Source organism: Perna viridis, chromosome 13, assembly GCF_037379345.1.
Source record: "Perna viridis isolate PV_CMFRI_1.1 ecotype Kerala chromosome 13, ASM3737934v1, whole genome shotgun sequence".
In the NCBI taxonomy this organism is placed as follows: Eukaryota; Metazoa; Mollusca; class Bivalvia; order Mytilida; family Mytilidae; genus Perna; species Perna viridis.
The window spans coordinates 26,518,870-26,536,710 of record NC_142457.1 but is presented as its reverse complement, the minus strand read 5'-3'; the positions used below and the strand labels follow the sequence as shown (position 1 = coordinate 26,536,710).

At 33.7% G+C, this 17,841-nt stretch overlaps 1 protein-coding gene across 5 annotated transcripts in view; it reads right to left on the bottom strand.

The window, feature by feature from the left end:
- The window catches only part of LOC148600132 (fatty-acid amide hydrolase 1-like), a 60,697-nt gene that overhangs the window by 13,369 nt on the left and 29,487 nt on the right, over positions 1-17,841 (bottom strand). For all 5 annotated transcript variants that reach the window (XR_015918173.1, XM_088559371.1, XM_088559372.1 and 2 more), the window contains exons 7-13: positions 13,584-13,624; positions 13,039-13,163; positions 12,603-12,728; positions 11,611-11,705; positions 7,847-7,952; positions 6,050-6,093; positions 4,223-4,262 (exon numbers count right to left, since the gene is read on the bottom strand). Coding sequence is in view for 4 of the 5 variants with exons in the window: in XM_088559371.1 (XP_088415497.1) it covers positions 4,223-4,262; positions 6,050-6,093; positions 7,847-7,952; positions 11,611-11,705; positions 12,603-12,728; positions 13,039-13,163; positions 13,584-13,624 (577 nt within the window). In the remaining variant the exon portion in view is untranslated. The remainder of the gene's footprint in view (positions 1-4,222; positions 4,263-6,049; positions 6,094-7,846; positions 7,953-11,610; positions 11,706-12,602; positions 12,729-13,038; positions 13,164-13,583; positions 13,625-17,841) is intronic.

Below are 17,841 nucleotides of genomic sequence, written 5' to 3'. Positions count from 1 at the left end.
GCGGCTATGGATTTTGAACATGTCTATACACCAGAAAGATACATCAGGCCAGCAAGTATCTTGTATGGAGTAAAAAATAAAAAATAAAATCCTCCCAACCACCCCATATTTTTGGTGAGGGTTGAATGAAATTTACTTGGTCTAAACAAGACATGGCTTTGTCTGTAGCCAGGAATTGATGAGGAGCTGCTTCTTTTTTCTAAACCATACAGAGCACGAGAAAGTCTGGGACTCGTGCAGGCCGGGACTACCTTCCCCTGTGATAGCACGAGAAGTCTGAGACTCATGCAGGCCGGAAAGTTTCTCCTGTGATAGCACGAGAATGTCTTAGACTTTTGCCCACGTCACAATCAATTATGCATGGCCAATCTAGAGTCTATAGCCCTTTAGCACCCAAAAATATATCAATTAGACAGGAGACAACCTTGGAGTATTTCTCGTATGTTCATTGAAGGACGGTGAGAGGACTTGACATTTGGTGTTTTTGTAGTCCTTGGATAATCTTTACAATTTGACAGGGATTCCACAGTGTCTTAGTACCTTCCAAAGTGCAGCATAAACTCCACTTTTCAGGGGTTTCAATTGTTTCCCAGATGTTTTCAAACAGGTCATGCAAGGTGATGTAGGGCCCCGTGCAGGTCTGAGTGTCAACAGGCGTTAAACCCCAATCAATCAATCATCGAGATGTTGTAGGTTTTTTCTGGGTTGATCTTCAAGACCTCAGGTGGAAATTTGGTTCAGTCCTGGGGCTTTATCAGTCCTTATTTGTAGGATTTTTATGATTTCATCCATTGAGAATGGGCCAGTATCAACATCAAGGTCTTCTTCATGAGATAAAGCAGGAGCATATGATATATCTTCTCCACTTAAAAGTGGTAGATAAAGGTTTGTTATCACACTGCCATCTTTGTCTTTCACTAGTTTGAATGTGTTGGTCTTTCTACCTGTCAGTTGGCGTGTGATGTTGTACACTAAGTATTTGTGTCATTTCTGCCCACTACATTCTTTGCTTTTTAAGTGAGCTCGTTGATGTAGGTTCTTTTATCCTGTCTGTTCCTTTCTCTTTACTTCTTTCCTAATGCTTATATGTTCGCTTGTCAACCATTCTTTCAGCAATCTTGTCTTGACCTGGTCAAGTTATATCTTAACAGACCTACGCTTCTCAGTTGTCTCGATTGTATTGTCAGATAACCATGGGTATTCCTTCTTTGAAAATCCAAGTTCTTCTTGGCATGTTGTGTTATATGTGAATTTTACTCTTTCCAATTGTTTGTCTACTGTGCCTCTTCCTTATGATATACTTTTGCCTTCTAACCTGATCTTGTCTGGTTGCCATGGCTATCTGGATCTTCAATTTAGCCACAAGTTGATGATTGGATGCTACATCAGCACTTGGATAAGCTCTAACGTCTGTTCTTTCACCATCTCCTGGCGATCAGCAATGTGGTATATCTGGTTTCTAGTTTTCATCTCTGAAATACCCAGGTTGTTTGTGTATATCCTTGTTAGGGAGTTGGAATGTCTTACCTCCTAGGACCTGATCATTCTAGGAGCAAAAATCTGCATTCTGAGTTCTTCATTTTCGTTGATGTTACCAATTCATTCCTTTCATGTGATGAGTTCTCTCCCTGTGTTATCTTTTCAAACTTTGGTGTTCATGTCACCCATCACAATCAAGATGCACCATGCAAGTGTTGTTCAATCTTGGGTAGCTTGGAGCTGGTTGTAAAACTCTTCTTTGTCTTCTTCCTCTGCTATGTTGGTATAAGCATAACATTGAATGACTGTTACTTTTTGTATCTTTGACATAAATCTTGTCACGATAAATCTTTCACTCACAGGATTCCATTCGATGAATGATGATTGGCCTATATGAGTGAGATTTCTACTCCATGTTGATGGTTGCCATCCACGTTTTGTGGTCCAGAGTACAGTAGAGTTTGCCCTGAAGATAGTATGACTGCTCCCGATGATGTCCATCAAACCTCGTCCCAAAATATCAAGGTTGTAGCATTCCATATTTATTGCAGCCTGGGCAGCTTTTCCGGTTTTCGTATAATGTCTCCACGCTCCACTTTGCAATCATTGAGGCAGTCTTAAGGGAGAAAAGTTTCATCCTCGGATGAAATATTATAGTTAAGTGAAATCGAATGTATTTTGTAATACATATACACATATCACAAGTATATTTCAGGAATGTTGCATTGGCTTCAGATCATACAGTGAAAATATAGTTTCTTAATTAAATATATTATGTAAAAGATGCATATATAAAGAACGGTGTATACATATGACGATTTTCTCTTTAACAGCTAAAAAGTGCTATGGAGTAATATTTATAGTTGAATTCTTCATGAAAGACGTGCATTATGAAGGTTTGACCAGGGTCTGCTTTGGTGGTGGTTCTTATAGTTGTGAGCATTCAGGGTCATTAATTATATAAGACCAATGCCTTTGTAACAAATACGAGATTGTGTGTAATGTTGGATAGCATTTTGTTACAAATGTTAATAACTTCTTATAATTATTTTTTTTTTATTTTAAGTCTGAGAGCACATGCTCTGCTAGTGGGCAGCACAAGTCGTATATTTTACAGTCAAGTAACTTTTTTAATGAATTAAAACTTTTGACATTGTGCATTAGGCACATTGGACTAAGTCTTAAGTGACGTAAGGTTTCACTCTATTCCATTTGAATTTAATTGTACTTTCTCTAAGAAATTTACTGAGGACTTAGATAACGTATAAGTAAATTTGAGTAGTTCAGGATCTTATTAGTAATGTTAAATAACATTTGAAGTTGATCAAAACACCCATTAAAGACAATAAAGCCATCATCTCGGAGCTAATTATGTTGTGCTTGTTTGGGAACTTTTCAACCATAAAGTTAATACGTTCTTATGCATGTATGTCGCATATGTCAGGGCAAGGAACTATTCTCCTTGCACATCACATTAAAAACTAATTCTAATAGAACAAATTATAATATTAGAAGTAAATTCTCATTGTTCAAGTATAGCATAGTCTTCTTTTTTAATTTCATTTTATGCATCTTTCTAAAAGTTTGTTTAACAAACTGGATTAATATAACACAAAAGTCTCTGGATATTGATATCCACTTAGTTTCGACTATAAACCGTAAAATCTTGATATCAGACATTTGTTACATACTGCTTCGAAACATAATTTAACATGTTGAATGGCAGTTTATGGTATATTCACTATATGTACATGAGATTCCTCTCCTCTCCTTTCCTTTTCTTTTTTTTCTTTTTTTTTACATAAATTTTTTTTAAGAAAAACAGAAGACAACATTATTTTTTTTTCACCATTAAGCAACTTCATTTTTTTTCTTGCAACAGCAAAAATATTTTTTTTATTTTTCTTCAAAGTTAAATTAATATTTTTTTTTCAAAAATATCCCAGCCCCCCCCCCCCCAATGTAAAAATGGTCGGTGCCTTATATCTGTAACAGGATGGCCTACCTGCATTGTTGTTGTTAGTGAGATTTAAATAGCCATTTAACTGACTTGGCTATGGGATTAATTCTTTAGGCGAATCATTTTGTCACTAGACTTTTGTAATACATGCTGTGTACTAGTTTTAAAAGTTCAAACAGTCACTTCCAAACTGCAAACGTCATTTCTGAAATATGTCATTTCGGACAGAAAGATTTTAAGCCATTCATGTTTCAGAGCATCTACAAATATAGGACTTTGCTTACACTCTGTCACTAATTAATTAATACTTTAACACACCCATTCCTGATTTCTAAGGGAGTGGACAATATGTTAATAGTCCCAGCATCTCTTTTGGGGGCAGTTAATAATAACAAGAATTGTCTCCCTTTCTCATTGTTTTTTTTTTTTTTTTATCAACATGTCATACTTTTCTTTCCTCTTACAGGGTCTTTTGTCTACCCTGAACTTGAATTTTTTTTAGCAGTTTGGCGGGTGTTTCTAGAAAAGCAGAGGACACTCACTGAACATGTGCACCTGGTCCATGCTCCCAGTTTTTAGTGGAGTCTGAGTTGCTCATTTACTTTCGTTACTTTGTATGCATCATTTTGGTTATTTTGTTATTTGTTGTATGTCTGTTTTCCATGTCTGGTCTTTGTCCCTGAATTACATTCTCTTGATTTCTGCTAGAATCTTGGTTCCTTGATTACTCTTTGATGAAAAAATGGCTCCAGAAATAAGAAATAAACTTCAGACTGAGCTTACCTGGAGTTTTGATGCATGGTCCCAGTAATCAGGTATAGTTCTGTTAAGTAACAAAAGATATAAACATTTATATTAACAAAATAACCTGAATAATTTTTTCTCATCAAATAAAATCAAATTGATTAGGCCAAAATAAAAAAAAAAAATCCTAGATTCTCATCCAACTTTGTTCAAAATTTGAATGGACGTGCTAATAATTTTATTTTGATTTTTTATCAATGTTAGTGAAAATGCTGCCAATTTTAAAGAAATTAAGCTAAATTAGACAAAAAATCTAATCTAAATAACTTTTTTTTTAAGGGCAAAAAAAATTGGGTTGGGTGGGGATGAGAATCTGGGATTTTTTTTTTTTTTGCCTTAAACATTAATAATTCATTGACTTGACAATACATCAAAAGGCAGGGTTTTTGGGCAAGTGTGAAATTGGGAAATTTTTAGGCAAAAAGGTACATACACAATAAATTCAGGTTTTTTATTTTTTCTATTTTTGGCAGAATTGCTAAGTAATAAATAATGAAAGGAAAGTTGACATTTCTGAATGAAAAGTCATCATGTTTGTCGTAAAGTTTAATCAATAGTTTTCCTTTACCACTGATTTCTAAGTGTAGGTCAAGATATGAGGTTGACTTCACAGTGTCTGTAGTATCTTTTATCTCAAGTTCTTTGGGGTAGATGCGATGTATCAAATCCCTGACGTCATCTATATAGTGGAAACTGAGATTAAAGGATCTAGCTAAACGATATTCTTTCTTTCGGATCAGATCAGCTATAAAGTCAGCCTCATAAGAGTGAAGGAAAAGGTCAGCAAGTAAAGGAGCACAATTTGTTCCCATTGGAATGCCGACCATTTGTTGAAAAACATGTGCACCACACTGGACAGATAAGTTGTCGATTAAAAATTCCAGCATTTTGTAAACATCTTCCTCTGTATATTTGGAAGGTGATTTGGAATTATTTCTTACAAAGTATGAGGAATCTCTACAAAGAACTATATATTTGTATCTAGGTGTACCATCTTTTTTTGAAAAACAACGATGTATAATGTTCTTAACAGATTAAAGTAAAAACAGTTTCTTCCATTAAATCTGGTGGAAAACTTGAAAAATGGGGGGAATTAATCTCCAACAGATATTTAATCACCATCCATTAGTTAAATACCAGTCCATGTAAAATTCAGACACTGCCAATGGTACAGGTGATTCATTGTGTAGAAAATCCACAGAACAATCAATTTTATTGTGGTCTTCAGATGCTATATTTTTAGGTTACATTAGTTTTTTTCTGTATTTAGATCTGTACTTTTGAGAATATCATACAATTATCTCCTACTAATATCAACCAAATCAAGGCAAATCAAGAAGGATAACTCTTGCAAAGAGCTAATTTCATGTACAATCTATATAAATTTTTAACTCAAAAGAGCAAAACCCAAATGAAAAACTAAGACTGATTATGTTGTCTGTTACTGATTCTTAAAACTAAGAACTGATTCTTCATAGAAAATAAAAGCGAAGTTGGTGGGCTTTTTGACAATAGCACGAATCACTGATTTTTTACAGACTGCTACTAAAAGAATCATGTGCATTTTCAATATCTGGCTTAAGAAGGTAGACCTAGGGTAAGGGAAACAACTCTTGAAATCAGTGATGTGCTTGTATCATACTCAATTTCACCAAAGCCTTTCATTTGAAACAGAATGAAATCATGCTTTGATGCTTACATGAGATTGATGTAAAATGCTGAATACAAACGTTCCAATGATTTTTAAGAGTTGTGTCCCTTACCCTAAGTCTACCTCCTTAAAACAAGGGAAATAAATAAACTTACTTTATTCCTATGAGTGACTTCCCCATAATCCCAAGCATACGATCCTAGAAAAAAAATGTGTTGATCAATAATAAAAAAAAACTTCAAAGTAGATAAATCACAGCATCAATGATGGTAAAATTAGTATTGTTTTTTTCAATAGTGATTTATTTTGGCAAATTTTGTGAGCACGGAAATTTTTCTTAAAATATTGCTGTTACATAGTCCCTTTACCATAGACCTGAAGTGTCTAGAGATTGAATGGATGACACATTATAAAGTGATTGCTGAATGATCAATAACCGATGATTGGTGACTGATTTGATAGTGGTTCTGACAGGCTGATGACCCATTATAAAATGATTACTGACTGATCAAAAACAGATGGCTGGTGACTGATCTGATTGTGGTTCTGACAGACTTATGATCCATCATAATATGATTGCAGACTGATCAAAAACCAATGACTGGTGACTGATCTAATTCAGTGGTTCTGACAGACTTATGACCCATTATAAAATAATCGCTGATTAATCAATAACCCATGACTGGTGACTGACCTGTGTGGTTTTGATTGATCGATGGCCAATTATTAAATGATTGCTGACTGATCAATAAACTGATGACTTGTGACTGAAGTGATCATGGTTTTGATAGATTGATTACCTTTTATTCAATGACTGCTGACTTTTCACTTAAACCAATGACTGGTGACTTATCTGATTGTGGTTTAGATAGATCAATGACCCATTGTAAAATGATTGCTAATTGGTAACTTACCAATGACTGGTGACTGATCTGATTCTGGCTTTTACAGATTGATTACCTATTATAAAATGGTTTCTGACTGATCTGATTGTAGTTTTGACAGATTGATGACCAATTATAAAATGATTGCAAACTGATCACTTACCAATGACTGGTGACTGATCTGATTATGGTTTTGACAGATTCATTACCCAATGTATATAACGATCGCTGAATGATCACCAACTAATGACTGGTGACTGATCTGATCTTGGTTTTTTTTTTTTGAAAATTTTCTGATGATAAATTTATCTTAATTTTATAATATTGATTGGAACAAATCTAAATATAAACAAAAATAAAGCTAAAAATAATTCAAAGTGCTAAAAAACACTAAGATGAAATGAATGTTGTGCATGAGTTAAATCTCTGAGCATTCTCTGCATGAGTGATTACATTTGAGTTACTTACATGTACCAACTAATTATTCTACATATCATACAAATTTTCTCACTGAATGGAAAATACTTTCATTTTTTAAAAACATTTTCAAATACCAGTAGGCATACTGAAGGATTTCCAGTCAAAATATTTCTGTGGGAAAGGATAAACATTAATCAATAAATGTGTCATTCTTGCATGTTTCTTCGACTGAATTATTGTTAAGTAACTGTCATTGTAAGAATCATGCAAAACCTGAAAAAATGTGATACACCCCAAATAAGGCTACATATTTTCATTTTTGAAATTAAGTTGTTTTATGGGTCTATACTATGAAATGTGTAATTATTCATTCAAATCTGCCTGCTCTTCGGAGATAATCAACATTGAAAATCCAATAGATTCTATTGTATTTGGGTGTTAATTATAGAGTTATCTCCCTTAATTTTAAAATCTACAGTGCATTCTATTTTTTACCTCCTAAAAACACGGGTTATATGAAAAACTGAATGTTAATTTTTGTTTACTATGGCAATTCAAACAAAATATCAAAAATAAAAATATGTAGGTTTTTTACCCATGAATCACATTTTGCTTGATTCTTAGCCGGAATGCCACTTAAAATAAAACCTTTAGGATGAAGGCAGCTAAACTGGATAAAATTCTTCTCAGCCTCTCAGGTAACTTGAGCATTACAAAAGACTTCCACAATGTAGGGTCAACTTTATCATACTTCCTAAAAATAAACAAAGTTGTTGAAGATATTAAAAAAATAGACTTTATATTTCATTAAGCTAATAGTAAAAAAGTAATTTTGGTGAAATGGAAAATCAAAGTACAGTAAAAAAAAAATAAAAAAAGAATTGTAAAATTAACGTCTGATTTGCAAACTAGAGGCGCTTAAGAGCCTGAATCGCTCACATCTCTCGATAATCAACATTCCAATTTTTGTAAAAGTGGCTATGTTTTAATTTTCTTGCATAGAACTTCTTAATGCTTATACCTAAGGAACAATCATATCAAGTGTCATTAAATTCTGTCTAGTAGTGTCTGAGGAGAAATTTTTTATACGAATGTAGCATTAAAAATTGTAAACAGATGTGGAGACAAGAGGCTCATAGGAGCCTGAATTACTCACCTGGTTATATTTTTGCCTCTCAAGGGCAATAACTAACAAGGAGTTCAATTTTGGTAGGACTTATCATAGGGATTATTTCATCAATTGAAAGTTTCTTTCCAACTATGATAGTTTTCAAGATATTGGTTGAAAACTGCAAAAACATCATTTTTTGCCTATCAAGGGCAAAAACTCTTACAAGTAGTCGACTGACAATTTGATCCCATGCAGAGTTTTGTAGGCCTTATCATAAGGGTCATTTCAGCAAGTGAAGGTTTCTTTTTATTCTATCATAGTTGTCAAGATATTGACTGAAAACTGTAAAAAAAAATGTCGTTTTTCATCTTTCAAAGGCAGTAACTCTAACAAGGATTCATTCCACAACTTTGATGCAGACTTTTGTAATAAGTCCTACATGGTTTAACAGATTTACACATGAAAATTTGACCACAGATAGAGCTCATCAAGCTGACCACTTTTACCCTATGTTCTATTTTAATAATTGTGACCATGTTTCTCAATGGATCAAAAGTCCCCATACCAGTTCTATGCAGGACACCCTAAGGAACATTCATACAAAGTTTGGTTCTTATTGGTCACACAGTTTAAGAGAAGAAGATATTTGAATAAATTATTAAGTGATGGCAATAGCTCACATGACCCTTTTGGCCAAGTGAGCTAAAAATTATTGATTGATTTCTTATGGTTATTTCAGGATTTTAGGACCAGAGAATGATTTACCAACCCAACTGGAAATTAGATAGAAAGAAGCATTCAGCAATTGAAGGTTTCTTTCTATCTATCATAGTTTTCAAGAGATTGGCTGAAAACTGTAAAAACAAAAACAAAAACAAACAAGAGGCTCCCAGGAGCCTGAATCGCTCACCTGGTTGAAATTTGCCTTTCAAAGGCAATAAATTTAATGAGAACTTTCAATTGTTGAGAAGATCTTATGTTTAAGTCCTACCAAAGAAAACTGTTAAAAAAGGAGTCATTTTCCCCTTTCAAGGGCAATAACTCTTATAAGGAGTCATCTGACAACTTTTATCCCTGAATACTTTTGTATTCTAATAACATGGATCATTTCAGCTATTGAAAGAATTTTGCTAAACCTAACGGTTTTGGAGATATGTGCAAAAAACTACAGTCTGACCCCTATGATCTATTTTTAGAAACCGCTGACATGTTTTTTCATGGATAAAAAATCCCCGCACCAGTTCTATGCAGGATACCCTAAGGAACATTCATTACATGTTTGGTTTCATTTGATCAAGTAGTGTCAGAGGAGAAGATTTTTTAAAGAAATAACATAAAAAATGGCAACAAAGTTCTCCAACATGGCTTAAAAGATTAAAACCAAAATTTGCCCAGAGAGAGACCTCATCATGCTGATCACTTTTACCCTATGTCAGAATTTAACTAACCCTAATGGTTTAGGAGATATATGTGAAAAACTACTGTCTGACCCCTATGTTCTATTTTTATCAACGGTGGCCATGTTTTTTTTTCGACAAATCAAAAATCCCCACTTCAGTTCTATGCAGGGTATCCTAAGGAACATTCTTACCATGTTTGGTTTCAATTAGTCAAGTAGTGTCAGAGGAGAAGATTTTTCAAAGAAATAACATTAAAAATGGCAAAAATAGTTGAAAAAGGGCAATAACTCCAACATGGCTTAACGGATTAAAACCAAAATTTGACCAGAGATAGATCTGATCATGCTGAACACTTTTACCCGTGTCAGAATTTAGCTAAACCTAACAGTTTAGGAGATATATGTAAAAAACTACTGTCTGACCCCTATGTTCTATTTTTAGTAATGGTGGCCATGTTTTTGACGAATCAAAAATCCCCACATCAGTTATATGCAGGATACCCTAAGGAACATTCATACCACGTTTGGTTTCAACTGGTCAAGTAGTTTCAGAGGAGAAGATTTTCGTATAATTGTTAACGATGACGACGATGGATAACAACGACGATGGACGCCAAGTGATGGCAATAGCTCACCTGGCCTTTGGCGAGGTGAGCTGAAAAAAAAAAAACATCATTTTTCAAGGACAATAACTATTACAAGGAGTTGTCTGACAACTTTGATCCCTCCAACACTTTTGTAGGCCTTAAAATAAGGATCATTTTCAGCAATAGAAAAAAGTTGGCTAAACCTAATGGTTTTGGAGATACAATATGCGAAAAACTACTGTCTGACCCTATGTTTAATTTTTAGTAAGAGCAGCCATGTTTTTCGAAGGGTAAAAAATCTCCACATCAGTTCTATGCATGATATCCCAAGAGACATTCATACCAAGTTTGGTTCCAATTGGTCAAATAGTGACAGAGGAGAAGATTTTTGAAAGAAATTACATTAAAAATAGCAAAAAAAATGTTAAAACGGGGCAATAACTCCAACATAGCTCATTGGATTAATTAAAAATGATCAAAGATAGACCTTATCATGATGAACACATTTACCTCGTCAGAACTTGGCAAAACAAAATAGTTTTGGAGATATATGCAAAAAACTACTGTCTGACCCCTATTTTCTATTTTTAGTAATGGCAGCCATGTTTTTTGACGGATCAAAAATCCCCACATCAGTTCTATGCAGGATACCCCAAGGAACATTCATACTATTGTTTGTTTGTTTGTTGGGGTTTAACGTCCGAGCAGCAATATTTCAGCTATATTCAGACAATCATTCATACTAAGTTTGGTTCCAATTGGTCAAGAAGTGTCAGAGGAGAAGAGTTTCAATAAATTGTTAATGACGATAGTTGATGACGATGACAAATGACGACAACATCAACCGACGTTAAGTGCTGGCAATAGCTCACATAGCCTTCAACCAGGTGAGCTAAAAAGGAATAAAAACACTCTCCCAATGGACACAAAAGTCATTCATAAACAATTTCAGCTTGAGATTTCCTCAAATTCTTGAGTACTTTCTCCAAATATTCAATTTAAAGCAATCTGATTGATCGAAATTTGAGGTGACAATGGATTTGAAGAATATCTCATTAGTTGAGAATTTTTGTGAAATTAGGCCCTGGAATTATATCATCATTAAATTACTAGTTAGTTTTGCATTTATATATGAAGGTAGAATTTATTGAAAATGCATGATTCTCTAAAAGCATCCTTTTGAATGAGATGGCTACAAATATCACTTTACCAACTTAGCTAATGTGCTGTCAGTGAACGTAATCAGTGACCATTAAATTCAATATTGAAGTTTAAAATTTTCAGTTACAGAAATTTACTTTATAATTTTACATACATTATATCCAAAAAATTTTGACCACCATCAGCAAGGCATGACTTATGAAACAATTCTATCATTCTGTATACATCCACCGGTTTAAAAGGTACCAGCTGCAATATAAAAAGATGATTATTGTACAGTACCTGAACCAGTCGTACAACAAGAATTGTCATCAGTCATCGATTACCGGTCATTTTCCAATCAGTCATCAATCTGTCAAACTAATCCATTAAACCAGTGATCGCATCACATGATCACAGAGCAGTCAATATATTTTACAGATTCTGTTGTTTTATATGTCATTTTTCCACATATTTACATAATGCAGTAGATTTAAACATCAATAAATACATTTATTTTACATTTGTTTTACTTTTAACAGATCATCCATCATTTTACATAACAAAACTGTGATCAGATCAGTTAGCAGTCATTGGTTATCGATCCGTCAGTGATAAATCAGTCAACGGTCATCGATCTGTCAAATGGTTGCGTGGATCATTCAGGGATTGTAAACCAAGAGATTATGTGTCACTCGTAACAAGGGGTTAATTTATCACAGCAGGAGAGGAATATCATAACAGGGGGTTTGTTTATCACAGCAGGGGTGTTTAAATATCAAAATCTGGGATATATAGTGATAGGAGTGTCAGAACTTCCTTCCATTATGCAGATAGGAACACCAACTCAATCCTCCTTTACCACATAATGGAATTTAATGAAACTTTCACAGAATCTGCACATCACCATTAAATGTAAAAGATACTTTTGTGATTAAAACTTAACCAGTAACAGCAGACATGTTGGTAAGGTGCGAATTCATGGGAAGGCCTGCTTGGGGGTACAACCCCATCCACTCACCTTAAAAATAAAAGAGGGATTTCTTTTTGGCATGAAATCTTGATTTTTCATAACTTTTACCCCAAAAATTTTCATGCATCTCTTGGCTGGGCCTTAATTCTATTAACAACCCCTAAAAGGTCGATTTCTATAGATTGAGTACTCACTGTATGACCTTGAGCTTTCAGAATGGCCTTGACCTCTAACACTGCCCTTTGACATGCAGGTACAGGTTTTAAATTTCCATCATCTATAAAATAACCTATGGTCAGTTTCTTCTTTTCTTCAAAAATCTGAGAAAAAATATTGCATGAGTGATAATCATTGATTATTCAACATATATTTTCAACTAGCATGATTTTCTAAATCCACATTTTATAAAAGCTAGCAATGAAAAATTTCTAAAGATTGTAATATTGTAAAATCTTTTTTTGTGTGCGAAGTCCAATTTCTCTGAAATTTCAAATCAATAAAGACAGGCAATGTATAAAAAAAAAACACTTCTGAAAATTCCTCATAGCTTTTTTGATTAATAGTAAGACATACAAAAGGACAGACAGACAGGAAGATACTCGCATCAATAAGAGGGTAATACAAAACTACCTCATTCCTGAATGGAACAGGGACAATATCTGGATCCAACTCATACATCTGTGGAACCAGTAAATTCCTCATACAGGAAACCAGTCCATCAACATTTGCAGCTAATGGTCCTAGTACTAGTCTAACTGAAAGTAAAGTTCCACAAAATATAAATAATACAAGAAATACTATACAAACATATCACTGATTTCAAGTTATGTCCCTTACCATAGGTCTACCTCCTTAAAGGCATGCTTACATTTATTGAAGATTTAATGCCTAAGTTGGAAGGTATTTACTGATGAGTTAGTTGCATTTCACCATATCTGTTCCATTTATCATTGTAATGTCTTGGCAGAGATCAAAAATCCAGAATTTATTACACCTATGAATTATTGGTATTTACTCAAAAGGAACATTCATTGATTCGATGCAATTAACATAAGTATTATATAACATACATTTCTACTGTTTAAGCCACGATTTTAAGTGAGCCCTGCTTTTATGTGAGGCATGCTTTTATGTGATAATTCTTAAATTAGTTTCATTTAAAAAATTATACTTACTTAAAGGCTGTCCACTGTTAAAGTCCATCTCCCCTTTTATACTATACAAAATAAACTGTAATGTTAGTAACCATGCTCTAAAGAGAGGATGTCCATACAAATTCTATGACCTGGTTGGCATTACATTACATAAATTTCTAGTTCTGATTGTAATGTTTTATCATACAAAATGTATGTATCGCAAATACTTTTTTTAATCAATAATTCATAGAAAGTGCTGAAAATGAATTTAAATTTCCCTTAATACTCACAAAATAAGGAGTTACCCCCCTTTATTCAATTAATCTTGCTGAAAATGAATTTAAATTTCCCTTAATAGCCACAAAATAAGGAATTACCTCCCTTTATTCAATTAATGTTGCTGAAAATGAATTTAAATTTCCCTTAATAGCCACAAAATAAGGAGTTACTTCCCTTTATTCATTTAAGGTTAATGCTTTCTATGTAATTAATTTCACTTAAATCACTGCAGTGAATCAAAAACCAACATTTAACTTTGAGAAAAGATGCATTTATGATGTGAAACGGATGAATCAAAATTTGTTATGTGCCACCTACTTCCTGGTTTTTGCTTTAAAACCCTTTAAAAACTTTCAAATGCTACAAAAAAGGACTTTTTAAAGCAGTTGTTATGAGCCCCAGTACCTGACAATATTCTTACATCTGAACTAAATAAGGGTAACAACAAAATTACCGAACACTAATCCAATTCATAATCAAGTCAAGTATAAAATAAATCTGGCACGACCGTAGCTTAGATCTAGGATTAGAGTGTATTTGGTACTACATGGAGGGGTGGATATTCGACCTCGAATTGCTAACTGAGTCTATAGAACGTTCCTATCCACCAATTTTCTCACTAAAGAGACAAGAAAATTCCTATTATTAGCTGTGTAAAATTTCCTTATCTCACCCACGGGTTGAGACAGAACAAGTGTGCTTTTACATTAAAAAAATTGGCACAAATGAATAAAGAGTTATGATGAACAATCAAATTCTACCAACAACAAAAATGTGTCTAAAAATTCTTTTAAAATAATATCTTTATTGATACTAACTGGTGATTGATTATTGCTTGCTGTTTGTTTATACTGTTTTGAAGTGTTCAAACCTCATCCTGACATATCACAGGCCAGATATGTCACAATCGAAGATCATTTTATCAGAAAAATAACTCTAAGTGAGAAAAGAATCAAACATACATTTTTCTCAAGCAAGATTGGTACTCCAGCAGTGCTAGAGGTTGTCTGGAAAGCTATTTTCTGACTTGGAACGGAATTCCAACCTCTTACTTTGTAGGAGTAATCAAAGGAACCAAGGTTACAGCGATAATCAAAAGAATGTAATCCAGGGACAAAGACCAGACATGGAAAACAGACATACACAACAAAGAACATAAAGTAACTAAAATCATACATACAAAGTAACAAAAGCAAATGAGCAACTCGGACTCCACTAAAAACTGGGAGGATGGACCAGATGCACTGGTAGAGTAAGCTTCCTCTGTTTTTCTACAAACACTCGCCGAGTTGCTCGTAAAAAGTCAAGTCCAAGGTAGACAAATGGGGAAAGGAAAACTATGACCCATTGACTCGGAACAGAATTCCAACCTCTTACGTTGTGGGAGTAGCAAGATTGAGAAATCTCACACTGTGGTTAAGATGTAATAGTTCTAAAACTCGGCAAAGCCTTGTTGAAAACAATTAAATATTATCCTTTCCCTATTTTGCACTCGTACAAATGTTAGGTTCTTAATGTCTTGTTTTCGTAAATCCAGAACAATATATCATGAAATGACTATTATTACTTTTGAATCGGAAATCTCAGACATCCTAGGGTAAAATGTAATAGTTCGCTAACTCAGTGAAGCCTGGTAGGAGCCTCGTTAGAGAACGATTAAATCCTACCCTTGGGTCCCTGAGATTCCCCTACCTTGCACTCGTACAGGTGATAGATTCTTAATATCTACCCTTGAAAGTGTCTTCTTTCAACATGTTTAAAAAGGCATATTACAATAAATGTTTGTAATTTTACCATACAATTTTTAATGTCAAAAATTGTATTAAAATAATCTAAGCATATTATTTTTACATCATTTGAAAGAGTAACCAAGGGAACCTAAAGGTTACAGTTAGTAATCAAAAGAATGTAATCCAGGGACAAAGACCAGACATGGAAAACAGACATACACAACAAAGAACATAAAGTAACTAAAATCATACATACAAAGTAACAAAAGCAAAAGAGCAACTCGGACTCCACTAAAAACTGGGAGCATGGACCAGGTGCACCAGTAGGGTAAGCATCCTCTGTTTTTCTAGAAACATGCCTGTATGATTTTGCAAGTGACAGAAAAGAATGCTCTTTGTAATAGGTATTTTCTACCTTAAGGCTGATTTGGTATTACATGTAATTGAACATAACTCTTTTCTAGAAGTTGAGCACTGTATGCTACTCATTAAAAATTTTGAAGATCTTTCCCGTAAATATACTGTGAAAGTACTATTGTTTGTGGGGTACCAATTTTCATGGTTTTCTTGGGTAGGCCAAACCCCAAAATTTGGTTCCCAAGGAAACAGAGATTTCCATTAATGCGTTTACTGAAAACCTCAAAACCACAAATTCAGGAATCCACAAACGTGTGGTTCCCCTAATCCATGAAAATTGTAGCCACAAATTAAATTACTTTCACAGTAGACAAAGAAGTGCCTAAATGTCAATAATTGGACAATGAAGATACATCAAAGTTCAAATACATGGCCTGAATATGAAAACAGGAAACAAGAACAGTCTTCATACACCGGATATAGTTTATCCAGAATGGATACAGTCAAGGAGGAAGACCTAAGGTAAGGGACACAACTCTTAAAAATCATTGGACCGTTTGTATTCAGCATTTTACATCAATTTTATGTAATCATCAAATTAACTTTGATTCATTTTATTCTGCTTCAAATGAAAGCTTAAGAGGCTTTGGTGAAATTGAGTATGATGCAAACATATCACTGATTTCATGAATTATGTCCCTTACCCTAGGTCTACCTCCTTAAATACTTGCAAAAAGGCTTCTAATGTACCATTCTGTGTAAGAATCAGGCATTGAGTGGCACATAATTTTTCTCAATTTGGTCTTTCTTGCCTCAAACATATTCAAATACATCTAGAAAACAACTGAAAAGCTATTTAAATTTATCCTGAAGCACCTTTGATAGAGACAACTTTTTACTGCTTATATAAGGAAAACATTTTTAAAAATTTATCCACCGTTTTCCCATTGTGCATTTCAACTAAATCTGACCTATCAATATCTTAAAAATGCAAACTTTGCAAACACTCTGTCAGTAATTTCTTGAGGTTATGAGGTATAAATACTTGGATATTGCAATAAAATCTCTGTGTATTTTTTTCTTCATGTGCCACACCTTATACATATTTTGCCTGATTCTTAGATGGAGAAGTACTTAAAAATAACATAAACAGACATGTTAATGGATTGACAAAGTGCCTTCTATAGATCCCAGAATTTTGTTCCTGTTCATGTAGGGTACGATAAACAAATCAAAAGCCTAGATCAAAAGAAATAAACAATTTACAATGTCATGGCACTTGGTAGAAGAATTCTTGAACTAAAGTCCAGAAACTGGAAATTGCCCAATAGATGTAAGAATTATGTCCCATAACTCAAAAATGTAAAATCAGAAATATATACATATCAAAAAGACGCTTACTCTAAAAGAAAAAAACTATTCAACAAAGTTTCAAAGAAAGCATTTTCTAGTTGTTGCTTAGCCACAATTATTGGAAATCTTCCCCTTTTTTTATGAAAAATGTCCCATAACTCAAAAATGAAAACTCTGAAATTTGTAAAAACTAAAAATCTCATCGATCAAAAGAAACGATTCACTAAAAGTTTCATGAATATTGGTGCAACCGCTACTGAGTCAAATCCTGAAAACAGCTACATTCCCTCCACCACTTTTTATGAATAAGTCCAATTACTCTACATCATAAAATCACAAATTTTCAAAATTTTAAAGGAGCTTTTATTAATACAAAGAAGCATTTCACCAAAGTTTCAATGATATTGCTACAAAGGTTTTTGAGATTTTTTTACTTCTTAGCTCACACTGTCTATAGTTAACACCTGACCTCTTAGCTCACCCTGTCTATTGTTAACACCTGACCTCTTTGCTCAAACTGTCTATTGTTAGTACCTCTTTACTCAACTTCTCTGTTTATACCTGAACTGTTTAACTTA